Source organism: Myxine glutinosa, chromosome 6 (genome assembly GCF_964187855.1).
Source record: "Myxine glutinosa chromosome 6, kmMyxGlut1.1, whole genome shotgun sequence".
Taxonomy (NCBI): domain Eukaryota; kingdom Metazoa; phylum Chordata; class Myxini; order Myxiniformes; family Myxinidae; genus Myxine; species Myxine glutinosa.
In genome coordinates, this window is record NC_136266.1 from 63,635,488 (window position 1) to 63,649,355 (window position 13,868).

Consider the following 13,868-nt stretch of genomic DNA (forward strand, 5'->3'; position numbering starts at 1 on the left):
AATGATCTCTCTGACTCTCTCGAAAATCCTCTCTATCTCTTTGCTGATGACTCCACTCTCTGCCGCTCCATTCCTCTTCCCTCAGATCGGCAGTCTGCTGCCTCCTCACTCTCTGAAGACCTGGACAAAATCACAGACTGGTCAAACAAGTGGAACATGTCTTTCAATCCTGACAAATCTCACACTCTTACTATGTCTCTCCGAAAAGATCGACTGGACAACCCTCCCATCTACTTTCTCAACAATCCTCTCCAAGAAGTTCTGTCGCTCAAGATTTTGGGTCTCACTATCTGCCATGATCTTTCTTGGGAAAACCACATTTCCAAGCTGGCCTCCAAAGCCAGTCGCCGACTGGGCATCCTCCGTCGTGCGAAGTCCTTCCTCGGCACACCTGAGCTCCTCACCACATACAAGGCTTTCATCCGCAGCTCAATGGAATACTGTTCTCCCCTATGGGCCGGTGCTCCTGCCTCACACCTAGCTCGGCTTCACGCTGTTGAAACCAAAGCTTTCAGAATTATTGGAATCTCCCGCGATGAAGCTATCTCTGAGGGCCTTTCACTCACTCACCGCAGGCAGGTAGGTGGTCTTTCTGTCTTCTACCGACTCCTCTCCGGCCTTGCACCCCCAGCTCTCTCTGTGCTCTGTCCCCCAAATATTCCTACAGGTCGCACAAGATCTGCCAGCAACCCTCTGATGGTTAAACTGCCGAAATCTCGGCTCTCTGCTCACCTTCACTCTTTCATTCCTCTTTTCTCCCGCCTCTGGAACAAACTACCTCACTCCCTTCAATCCCACTCCTCCCTCCAGGTCTTTAAAACAGCTGTTCACCACCATCTCTTATCTTCCCCCATCCAAAACCTTGATCTTTTCTACCCCCGCTAATTCACCCCAGATCCACCTTGTTTGAAATTCCAACTTCTTTCCTGTAAGTCCTGGCAGGGTCCATATGTTTTATACCTCTCCCACTGCCCCCTTCCCACGCCCCCCCCCCCCCAAAGCCCTCGCCCTCTCTCAGATCTCTCGATGTCTCCATGTCTCTCGGTCCCTGCTCTCAAATGTTGTGTTTGTGTCCTTCCCCCTCTCTCCCCATCTTGTCTACCGCTCCCTATGTTATATGTTTTATGTGTCGGTTTGTCTTTCTGTGTGATTAATGTTCGCTCTTTCACGAGCCTCGAACTTGTATACAAAAAAAAAACAAACAAAAAAAAAAAAAAACTTTTCTGTCCTGCTTTGACTGCTACTTTTTTCCCAGTGTGTTTCCATGTTTGTAGCTTTCTCTTCTTCATCGAATCCCAGAGATTTACTTCACCAGTTGTGATTCTCTGACACAAATTCATCAAACAGATCCTGGCCAATTTCATTCCTGTTGCAGAGGTCATTCTTGATATTCTCTGGCAAGACTGCTTTTGTAGCACAGTTGAATAGATCATCACAGTCTTCAGTGGATGGATTCATAAAACCCCTCAGAGTTTGGACAAGATTCTGGATATTTGTCTCTTGTCGCTTCAGTACAGCCTCTGAAAGCTCATGATGCGATGATGATGTCTGGGAAGACAATCCTGCCATCTGCTGGGCATTTTTTGAGAGTCTGACTAGTTCTGGAGAAATGAGAAAAAAAACTTTGCACAAGCACTAGGATTTAAGGTAATTCCTACTAGTCCTCCCGCCACTTTCATTGACCGCTTGATTTGTTCCAGAGCATGATCTGCTCCAATTGCACAGAAAGGCACATTGGCATTTTTGTTCATGCACCCAGGTGCTTCAGTGCACCTGGGTGCATGAATTCCTCATATATCTCTGGATTTGAATCCTTTGTGCGTTCCTTGTCTGCCAGATACAAGGGCATCATTCGTGCATAGTTTAGTTTGTCATGTGCGAAGAAGTATTTGACAAATGCTTTGAGGGCTGTCAGGTGTAATTCCCAGTCTCCTGTGCGAACAGCTCTGATAAACACTGCCATCTCCATTACCATCTGCATGTACTGCTGCATCACTTTGAATAGTAGATAACAGGCATTGTCCTCATCAAATTGAGCTAGTTGTTCAATGAGGTTCAGAGATTCAATGGTAGCCATCATTTCATCATAAGCAAAACCTATTTGTTCCCGATCTCCACCTGCACATGCTTTATCGAGTTGTTCTCTTTTTAATATAATCTGATCATACAGATCACTGTGTGATTCGAAGAAACTGTCTCCACAGAGCATGAATAGTGCTTGCAGAGTGACCATGTGTGCTTCTACACCTCTCTTCACATGTTTACCTTCGAGGATTTGGTTGACAGTCACTGGCCCATACAACCCTGCTTCAGTCCAACTTAAATCTAGGCCACTGTTTTCCATGTAAGTATAAACAGTTCAGTAGCTTCATTATGAACATTTTGAGCCCAACATCTTTAAATTTGATTGAGTAGTTTCAAAATTATGATTTTAAGCATCGTTTTATGGTGGCCATCTTGATGACGTCATAAAATGGTGTTCTACACATTTGAGATGGCCACCAAGTATTTTTTTTAGTTGTTTGGGGTCTACAACAACAACAACAACATGCATTTTAAGGCCATTTTCCCTGCTAGAGCAGGGGTTAGCCTTGCGGTCCCCATGACAATCTTCTCCATTTTGCCCTATTTTCTGCATCTCTCCTTGTAACCCCCTTGCCCGCATTTCTTCTTCCACCATCTTTAGCCAAGTCTTTCTCGGTCTTCCCCGTCCTCTACTTCCTTCTACATTCATTTCCATCACTCTTCTCAACCAGTCACTTTCATCCTTCCTCAATACATGACAAAACCATCTCAACCTGTTCCTCTTCACAGCATCAATCACAGGCTCTATTCCCATCATCTTTCGCAATTCGTCATATGTCTTCCTCTCTCTCAACGATACTCCGCACATCCACCGAACCATTCGCATTTCCACCCTTTCCAGCCTTCGTTGCTGCTCTACATTCATTACCCATGTCTCGCTCCCATAAATCATAACACTTCACACATGCAGCATACACCTTTCCCTTCAGCTTCAACGACACTCCCCTCCTCATCAGCACGCCACTCAGTTCCCGAAACTTCTTCCATGCACATCTCACTAATATCTAATAAATAAATCTAAAGATAATAATAAAGATAATTAAAAAAAAATTAGATTGCCTAATAAAGTCTAATTAGACTAATTAGATAAATAAATAATGAATGAATGAATGAATGATCGTTTTCAGGCCATTTTCCCCGCTAGAGCGGGGGTTAGCCTTGCGGGCCCCATGACAATCATGGTTCCCTGTTTGAGGCAATGTTTTTATGACCGGATGCCCTTCCTGACGCCAACCCTTAGTCGCCTCTTACGATGCGCAGGTGCACCAATTCTAAACCGGGGTACACACCGTGATCATTCATCCCAGCAAGCTGGTACTCATTTTGCCGACCTCGGAAGGATGACAGGCTGAGTCAACCCCCCTGGCGTTAATTCAGCGATCGACCGGGATTCGAACCCAGGATCCTAGGATCCCAAGCCGGCACCCTAACCGCTAAGCCAATACCAGGCTAAACACCAATTGGATAAATAAATAATAAAGATAATTATAATTATTAGGGGTCTAATAAAGATAATTAGATAGGTGTTTGCTTTAACCATTAAATGCCCACGGGACCTTTTTAAGTACCATATACAACCTGACTATATACTAAATACTTGAAAATAAAAATATACTGGTAACTCAAGAAAAAAGGTTGCCATGATACAAATACAGTGCATTAAAAAAGTGTACTGTGGCATCGCAAGAACCAAGAGTGACGAGTCAAACAGAAGGTTGTAGGACTACACCATAGCAAGTGTTTCAGACCATTTACAATTAGGCCTCCAAATTCACAGTGAGCATGATTGAGCCATAACTGAATAAACTGCCAAAATCAAGGTTATCAGAAACATGTATCTAAAAGTCAAAGAAAAATTGGACAAAACGTCCGAAGCATTTACCATTTTAGCCGACATTGTGTACTCGTTCTGGTCTTGACATTTCTTGCTATATCCTTCCAAGGAAATCTTCTGTTGTATTGGTTCTTTCCATTGCACCTTTGTTGTGCACCTTTGTTGGATAGAATGTAGAGCCGTGCAGCTTGGAGGAGAAGTCCTACCTCACAACTGGTCCATTGACCAATACCAATGCCTGACAAGAGAATAGGAGTGAAACATCATTCCCTAGCAAACAGTTCATTGTTATTGCTCCATAAAGCCTGAAAAAGTCAACTGGAAAGCAAATACTGTTCACACGAAGTTATTCAGAAGTTCTAGTAATATATCAAATCGTCAAAGCCATATCAACATTTAATTGTTTTCAATATGGAGTCCCTAGACTCCAATACATTGAGTCTGTTTGTACTTCAAATTGTGTATGCCAGTAAAGGTTTTCAGATTGCTCTGTTCTCTTCAAACAGTTCCTCATCGGCAGCGAATTGGCAGCCAAGCAGGTGAATTTCAAATGTCGAAAAAGACGATTATTGGGGACTTGTTCCTGGCCGAGCCAGAGCTTATGAATGGCTGTCTGCTCAACATGAGTCTTGCACAGGCACGCTGTTGTAAAGGAGCACACCTTTGGTCATCCTCAATGGCTCGTCAGCTGGAATAATATTCCCCATATTATTGAATATTTGGGAGGCATGTAATCAATCGGAAGGATTCCCTTGGCATTTGAGGAAAAAAAATAAATAAATAACCGGAACACTCCGACGTCACGATGTCGACCAATGCATGCATCCACCCACATTATTACATCATTATAATACTTGTACGAAGTTTGATTTAAATCCATTCAGCTGTTCTCAAGTTATCACATTTTTACCTGACAAGACCTCTAACCTTTGACATCTTGACCCCAAAATCTAATGAGTTAATCTTTACATCATTATACATACCTGTTCCAAGTTTGAATTAGACCACTTCAGCTGTTCTCAAGTTATAGGCCGATTACAGACTTTGAACTTTTCCCCCCAAATTCGAATCAGTTAATCTTTACATCATTATGCATACGTGTACTAAGCTTTAATTTAAATCCCTTCACCTGTTCACAAGTTATCATATTTTTACCTGACATGGCCGATGCCATTTGACCTCAGGATCACAATATCTAATCAGATCAGTTAATCTCCACAAAATTATAGATATCTGTACCAAGTTTGAATTGGATCACTTCAGCTGTTCTCAAGTTATAGACCTATTACGGACTTTGACCTCTGACCTCTTGACTGCAATCTAATCAGTTCATCTTTACATCATTCTACATAACTGTACCAAATTTGGTCAAAATCCCATCACTGGTTCACAAGTTATCATGGTAACAGGACTTTTGCCTGACATGACCTCTGACCTTAGGCCTTTGACGTCATGATCCCAAAATCTAATCAGTTCATCATTACCTCATTATACATACCTGCACCACGTTTTACTAAGATCCCTTCAGCCATTCTCAAGTTATCGCAGTGACGAAAACCCATCATGGAAGGTCGGATGGACGGACAGACAACCTGAAAACGATGCCTCCGGCAACTTGGTCGGCGGAGGCATAAAAAGGCATGATCGTGCCGACGGAGGGTTGTGTGCAAAATTTATTGTGGTGATGACTTGTGCTTCCAATGCAGAGATTCTGATTTGGCTTAAGGATCATCATGGTGATGCCACATTTCATCATATCACCATATCACCATATCACCATATCACCATATCACCATATCACCATATCACCATATCACCATTTAGCAAACCAACGACGAGGTTTGCACGACCTGCATTGAAGAGTTCACGATTAACTTTTGGGGATCCATTTTGCTGAGACCTTAGACATAGCAAAGGATTTGTAGTGTAGCAGCATAGCAAACCTGTTGTGCATTTTGTGATACAAGCACCAAATTTGGCACAAATGTACATTAATATGTTGCGAACATTTTCAGATATTGGGCCACTTGAAATTCTCTCTTTATGGCCGCCATATTGGATTTCAAAATGGCCGCCACTTGAAATCTACATTTGCTATTATCTCTGGACGTAATGCAGCTATTGACTTGATTCTGGTATCTAAATGTATGTTTTTGGGGGCAAGGAATCCAATGGTACCAATTTCAACTTAATATTATCTATCACAGTCTGTTATATAATTTTATTTGGAAATTATCTAGGCAAATATTGGATTCAACACAATACTTTGAAAAGAATGTCTTAGTTCTGTAAATGTCTTAGGTATAATACTGACATGCTACATGGTCTAGTATTTGAGGCTAGGTGTACTGGTATCTGAGGCTAGGTATATACCGGTACTGAAGATACGTGTACATAAACAGTGTCATGTTAACAAGTTCAGCATTGCCACAAGTACATGTATGTTGTTGACTCATCGTCATGTGCAGTCCCCTTCACACACACAGAGGGCTGTGCACTGAAGGGCAGCCTTTTTGCACTTGCAGCGCCTCACACACCCTTTCTTGCACTTGCAAGAAACCAGCTCAATGCAGCTGTGAGCTGCCTCAGTTAGCCTGGTCCAGTAAGGTGTGTACTGTCCTTCTCCAGTCCTTGACCAACCCCAGTTGGTTGGTGGAGGGAGCTCTGGTGCTGGCAGCAGTATCTGACCCCACACATGTCCACCTTGATACACTGCCCTCTTGACATGTTCCTCCAGAGCTGCCTTCGTTGGAGGGATGAGCTGCACATTGTTCTTCCTTGCGAAGAGTTTCCTCCTGGCCTTGTCAATGTCTGTGCATTTGCTGGTTCGATCATACAACAGGATCACGAACCTCTCGATGATGCGCATTGCATCGTCTGGTATGTCACGAGGTGCAGAGGACAGCAGCAGCAGCGCCTCAGTGAGTTCTGGCAGTACCGTCCAGACTGCCCACGCAGTGTTCTTGCCATGTCTATGAAAACTAGACACAGTGTCGCATCCAGTTAGAGCGTGGAACATTGGCAGTGCACAAGCCTTCTCTCGTCCCAATCCAGCTGCTATTTCGTGTGCTGCTAGGTATCGGAAACTCTGGCCTGTTCCGAATGCCAGCCACAGTTTGTCTTCTGATTGCAACTCCTGTGCCAGGGACACTGCCAGCACCACAACATCGGTGTCTACAGTCCGGATGAGTATTGCATGGTGTCCATGCTGGACTGTGTGAGATGCATGCAGCAACATCCGACTGTCAGCCTCTTCATGGTTACATGGGGCGAGTGAGGTCAGATCTGGCAGTAGTGGCTTGCTGAGCACTGCCTCTCCATCAGTAATGACGAGTTGCTTGTCCTCCTGGTCAAACCATTCCATGAGAGCTGCTGAGAGGAACCTGAACAGCTCGGTCTTGTTGCTGTCCACTCGTAGGAAGTTCTGCCAGTTTCCTGGTATGGCTGCGGCAGCCACCACACGTCTCCGCACACCTTGTCCCCGCTTTGCACGTGTACTACCTTTCAGTGAATCAGCAAGGTAAGTATCCCAGACCAGATCCAGGCGTGACACTGTTTGCAGCTTCGTGGACATATATGGGATGAAGATCTGTTGTGCATACTCTTCAAAGGTCTTTGATGCAGCCGGCTTCAGCATCTGGACGATGGCTGCTCCATCAAGCACAATACAGGTCGTGACAGGAGTCTCTGTCTTTGCGTCGGAGACTTCTTCCAAGCATGTGAGGAGATCACTCTTGGTACCAGTGCAGAGGCTTCCACCATCAGACAATGCAGGAGGACATGCCTGATTCTCGTGACAAAAGAACTCAAGGTTTCCATCCCTCGTCTGGCAGCCAATGTACAGGCGTGCGAAGAGTTCACGGTCATTCTTGATGGAGGCGAGCTGTTGCTGACCTTTGCTCTGGCTTCTTGGAGTGGAAGTGCTGAACACCTTCAGCTTGTTACGAGGAATGGGTGCGTCCACTGCCTTTGTTCTGTCCAACAGACACTCTCTGGTGAAAGCCTCGAACTGCTCTTGGCCAATCCTCTTGGCATTCATCACGGTCTCCACAGCAGCAGGATCTGCGATCTCCTTTGTGTCCAGTTTGACTACATCCTGACTCTCCTCCTCGAATGGGTTGCCCATCTCCTCTATGACACCGACGAGAGAGCGAACATCTTTCACAAATGAGGCCTGTACACTTGGCGTCTGATCATGATGACGTGTGTCTGCTGTTTGCCATCTCCAGTGTTGGTTCCCATCCTGGAATTCTTCGATCACCCTGGCAACTTCTGGTCCCGCAACCATCCAGCGACGTAGGGCACTAGGGTTGTCAGTGAGCCCAACTGCTCCACCATCTCCTTTGATGCAGGCATTATTCTGCTCATGTGCCTGGTCAATCGGGATTGAAGAGAACACCCTCTGTTTTCTGAACGGTGAAGTGGCTTTCCCTGAATTTCCTGGCTACATCTGGGTGTTTGATGGTGAGTTCGGCCATGTCCTTCAGGTGCACTGGTATCCACCTAGCATAGTGGGTGTGATCCAGTGCATGGAACCAGGGGACCAGCTCTGTCAGAGCATCGAGGTACATCATTAACGATCCCTGCCTGAGAGAACGCACATACACTAGAACCAACAGTTCTAGTTCCAGCACGGTTGCCCAGTAGTGAAACTGGGGGATGTCTTCTCCTCTCTGGCAACACCAGTCTTCAAACTCCGGAAGGTCCTCTGCATCCCTGGTTTCTCCCAGACAGTAGTGGTTGTAGGCATGGTGTTGCAGGATGTACAGTGCTGCTGCAGTCACTTGATGTGCTCTTCTTGTGCACAAGACATGGGATGCTCGCAGGAATGAGTCTGCTGTCCCTGCTGTCGCAATCTCGGCTTGCACAAGTGCTTGCACCCAACCACTCCCTTTCAGCCAGTCCCCCAGTGTCCTCAGTGCCGCCATCTCTATGTGGAGGCCACCAAACATCACCACTATCTGGTCTTCACCATAGCTCTCTGGCCACTTCCACTGTATCTGCTTGGCCAAAGCAAACAGTGGCTGATCAACGGTGACCACTGGTGTCTGTCCAGGATTCAGGTGTTCCACAGCATTCTTCACGACGTCCATTGAGTGCCGGATCATGGCCACTGTGTGGGCACTCTCCAGGAAGAGTGGAAGCAGCGACGTGGGGCAGATGACTCAAGCATCTGGTGGCTGTCGGCTGGCATGAAATGCAGCCCAAGATGTGTTGTCATTGTCCACTGTACCAGTGTTGTCTTCCAGGACTCGCTTTGCATTGCCTAGCCATTGGTATTCTTCACCAGTCTGCTGTTTGAAGTCTCCTCTGGTCAATGACGCCACTTTAGCAGCTGGGACAGGCGACTTCTTGATGCTGCTAGTGACAGGGGGTACATCAGTGTAGTAGTGCGGCAAGGGGGCGACTGTCTTGGACCGTGCATCCCCAGATCCTCCAACAATGACGATACTCCGATCCACTCCTTCACCAGTGCAAGAAGGATGTTGTATGAGGGAGATAGCGGTACCATGGAAGGAGTCCTTTGATGTTGTTGCACTGGGGTTGTGATCTATGTTGTCTACAGCGGCAGTTGTAAACACTTTGCCACGCATCTTCGGAGGGCAGACCACTCGTTCTCTGTGAAACTGTTGGCAGACACTGTTGCCCATCTGTGCTGAGAGCTGGAGCACTCTATCATAGGAGATGCTCAGGCCAAGGTGTGACAGTCTGTCGACCAATTCCTTCTTGCGTGTATGAGCATGCAGCATCATCCCTATGTATATTGGAAGTGGGGTCTCCTGTGCAACACTGTGCCTGACACTGGTGGATGATGTGGTGCCACGTGTTCGCTTGTGTTTGATGCTGTTGAACTTCAGTATCTGAGCTGTGGCAATTGCTGCAGGGTTAGTGTCTGCCATCTGTTCCTTGATGCTGGGTCCCTCTAGGATCATACTGACTAGGGCAAGCAGCAACGGTGGCACAGATTCTTCTTGACATACTTCAGGGAATCCTGTGAAGGGCTTGGCTTCTCCAAACATGTGACGGTGAACAATCTGTGCAGCATGGGCAAGATGGACTGCATCACTATCACTGTCCAGCTCGCAGGCTTTGGCAAGAGCAGCACCGACATCTTCTTCAAATGCCATCAGGATGTCTCTCCCCTTGGTGTGTGCCCGCATGTCAGGAAACTGAGCCAACAGTCTCTGTTTCAGTCGTGTGGAGTGGACTCTCGTGTCGAGCTGGACTCCTAGCTGTTCCATTCTGGACTGATAGAGCTGGACAAGGTCAGCCAATCTGAATACTGGTGCCGTCTCCTCATCTTGTCTGGTTTCTTCAATGTAGAGGACGAGTTCAGCGAAGACAACTGCCGACATTGCTCGCTCTTGTTTTGTGTCCTGTGATCCTGTTGACTGGGCCTTTCTTGTGCGATTGTAAAGTCCTATCAAGCACCGTGGGTGATACTGGGCGTCCAACGCTATCATGTCCCCACCACTGAGACGGCCCAGCAGTTCTGTATCACCAAGAAGGGTTGCACAGGCACGCACCCGTTTGTCCATTTGGAATGTTGCAGCTTTCTGAAGACTGTCAGCCCCAGCAGGTTGTTCACAGAAGAAACAATTTTCTGGGACCTTCTTCTCTGTACTCGATGAGCGTGAATGTAACCTGGTGCGTTTGCATGCAGCTTGTTCCTCATCGCTCTCACATTCTTTCTTGAGTGCTCTCTTTTGTGCTCTCTGCAGTTTGGTGATGTTGTACTGGAGCCTGCATGTCTGATGATATTTTGCACCGTGTGCAACCACCGTTTGCACCGCAGCTTCAATGCCATGACCATCATCGAGTCTTTCCAGGTGAAATGATCCTGGAAGCTCTCCAAGTTCACTGAATTTGACCAAGTTCTCTGCGAGTGAACTGTACCCACTCCCAATGTCTTTTCTCTTTGATTGGTCAGGTTTGGTCAGTGTCTCCGTCTTGTCCTCTTGACATATAAGGCATAACTTCCAGTCAGTTGTGGTGAGGTGCTGTGATGTTGATGGTGAAGTTCGCTCAACATCAGCTAGTCTGAAGCTCTTGGACATGGTGGAATTGTCTTCTGAATCTGCAACGATACAATGATATAATGTTAACATTTTGTTATATATATAATAGAGGGGTTTCCTCCGCCATACTAATGGAGAGGAGGATAATTCCTCTATATCGTAGAGCATTTAGCTTGGCACACTTAGGGAATTAGTTTTGTGAGATTATGCCGGAATTAAATTTTCACCCATACCGGAGGCAAGAAGAGAAATAAAATCACGAGATTCTTTAGTTAAAAAATATTCCCAAATTTATTGAATATTTACAAAACATTTGAATTCATAAATTCTTACAATATTTACACAGCCAAGATTTAAATATAAATCAGTCTAAACTCTTATTAGGTTGGACAGTACATTTTCCAGACATACCCCGTTCTGTTAATTACAGCCTTCGTGTTAAATTCAGAACATGTCAAAACTGTCAGTGTGGAATACACACTTCACTCAAAATACTACTTTATATAAAACATTTCTAATTTAAAGCCTTATAGTAAGAATTTCAGATAAACCCCAAAAAAGTAAGACCAGGTTGGCTATTAGACAACCTGCCTCTGTCGTGCCCACCAGACAAGTGGTTTTAGCCAGCACACATGTGTATCAGGTAAGCTTGTGCTGAGTACATCATACCTGAACAACTCAGTGAGGCAGAACACAGCAGTGCACACCAGGGTGACCCCTTCAGTGCATAAACCAATTAACCTGTCCACTGCAGGGCATATAGAAATGAAGTTATTTTCTGCATATAATAATAATATAAGTTCAGTTCTATATAACAATTTCTGTTATCACAACTACCACTACTACTACTACAAGCTTTGTCTGGAATTTTGTGGACTAACAGACAAACAGACAAGCTGGGATCAAAACATTACCTCCTTCCACCATTGAGTGTAGAGGTAAACATCATGGAAATTATATCATGCCCTAGATTTAATTCATGCTTACCCGTGTATTTGTTTCACTGGTTCACAAGGTCTTTTGCATACATGTAATTCAGACTCTCGTCTTCATTGCTGACCACACAATGTTGTCTAGCTGAGCCCAGATTGTATGTAATTAACTCATTTATGTGGAGTCACAAGGTGATTTAAACACAGCCACACACAAAGAACACAGTTGATGTGGGTCAACACACATGCAGCCTCTCTACTCTTTTATTTGGGTCAGGGCTGTGATTAAAGACATGTAGTGGAGTCATGTTTGTAAACATTGTTAAAGACATGCTACAGTGCATTGTTAAGGAAACAAGACAGATGGAAGCCTAAACAAGAAATTTCTGTACTCGAGAAACACAAAAGATGGCTTAAAGGGTCTAGGAAAAGGGGATTATGCATGTTTGGTATTTATTGACAATATGAATGTAATGTTACATAAAATATGCATATGAAAAACACAAATGAATGGGTCACTGTTTCCTAATGGGATATGAATTTATATTTTAGACTGCCAGTATATATATGAGCTTGTCTGAGTTGTTACTAGTGATTTAGTATAGTTTTTTTATTTATTTATATTTACAGAACTAAGACATTCTTTTCAAAGTATTGTGTTGAATCCAATATTTGCCTAGATAATTTCCAAATAAAATTATATAACAGACTGTGATAGATAATATTAAGTTGAAATTGGTACCATTGGATTCCTTGCCCCCAAAAACATACATTTAGATACCAGAATCAAGTCAATAGCTGCATTACGTCCAGAGATAATAGCAAATGTAGATTTCAAGTGGCGGCCATTTTGAAATCCAATATGGCGGCCATAAAGAGAGAATTTCAAGTGGCCCAATATCTGAAAATGTTCGCAACATATTAATGTACATTTGTGCCAAATTTGGTGCTTGTATCACAAAATGCACAATTCTTTTGAATATTTGGGCTAAGCCGCCCCACTATTGTGCAAAAACAAAAACAAAGATTTAGCAAAAACGCTGCCTTGAGAAATTAAAGTTCAGCAAATATTTTGGAGACCATAATGCGACCGATCCTCCATGATCAATACCTCGCTTCTTACCTTCCCCACCCACCCCCCACCAATCTGGCCACACCTTTTATTATTATTTTTTGTATACAAGATCGAGGCTCATGAAAGAGCTAACATTAATCACACAAAAAGTCAAACCAACACATAAAACACAAAATAAGGGGAGCGGTAGACAAGATGGGGAGAGAAGGGGAAGGACACAAACATAACATTTGAGAGCAGGGACATCGAGAGAACTGTGGGAGGGAGAGGGCTTGGGGGGAGGTGGGAGAGGTATAAAACATATGGACACTGCAAGGACTTCCAGAAAAGAAGTTGGAATTTCAAAAAAGTGGATCTGGGGTGAATTAGCAGGGGTAGAAAAGATCAAGGTTTTGGATGGGGGAAGATAAGAGATGGTGGTGAACAGCTGTTTTAAAGACCTGGAGGGAGGAGTGGGATTGAAGGGAGTGAGGGAGTTTGTTCCAGAGGCGGGAGAAAAGGGGAATGAAAGTGAAGGTGAGCAGAGAGCCTAGATTTTGGCCGTTTAACCAAAAGAGGGTTGCTGGCAGATCTTGTGCGACCTGTAGGAATATTTGGGGGACAGAACACAGAGACCTGGGGGAGCAAGGCCGGAGAGGAGTCGGTAGAAGACGGAAAGACCACCAACCTGCCTGCGGTGAGTGAGTGAAAGGCCCTCGGAGTTAGCTTCATCGCAGGAGATTCCAACGATTCTGAAAGCTTTGGTTTCAATAGCGTGAAGCCGAGCTAGGTGTGAGGCAGGAGCACCTGCCCAGAGGGAGGAACAGTATTCCATTGAGCTGTGGATGAAAGCCTTGTATGCGGTGAGCTCAGGTGTGCCAAGGAAGGACTTCGCATGACGGAGGATGCCCAGTCGGCGACTGGCTTTGGAGGCCAGCTTGGAA

At 45.0% G+C, this 13,868-nt stretch overlaps 1 protein-coding gene across 4 annotated transcripts in view; it reads right to left on the minus strand.

Moving 5' to 3' along the window:
* Window positions 1–13,868, minus strand: part of LOC137429859 (uncharacterized) — a 57,714-nt gene that overhangs the window by 25,333 nt on the left and 18,513 nt on the right. For all 4 annotated transcript variants that reach the window (XM_068120169.2, XM_068120172.2, XM_068120171.2 and 1 more), the window contains exon 3: window positions 3,968–4,157. In XM_068120169.2, the coding sequence (XP_067976270.2) occupies window positions 3,968–4,157 (190 nt within the window). The remainder of the gene's footprint in view (window positions 1–3,967; window positions 4,158–13,868) is intronic.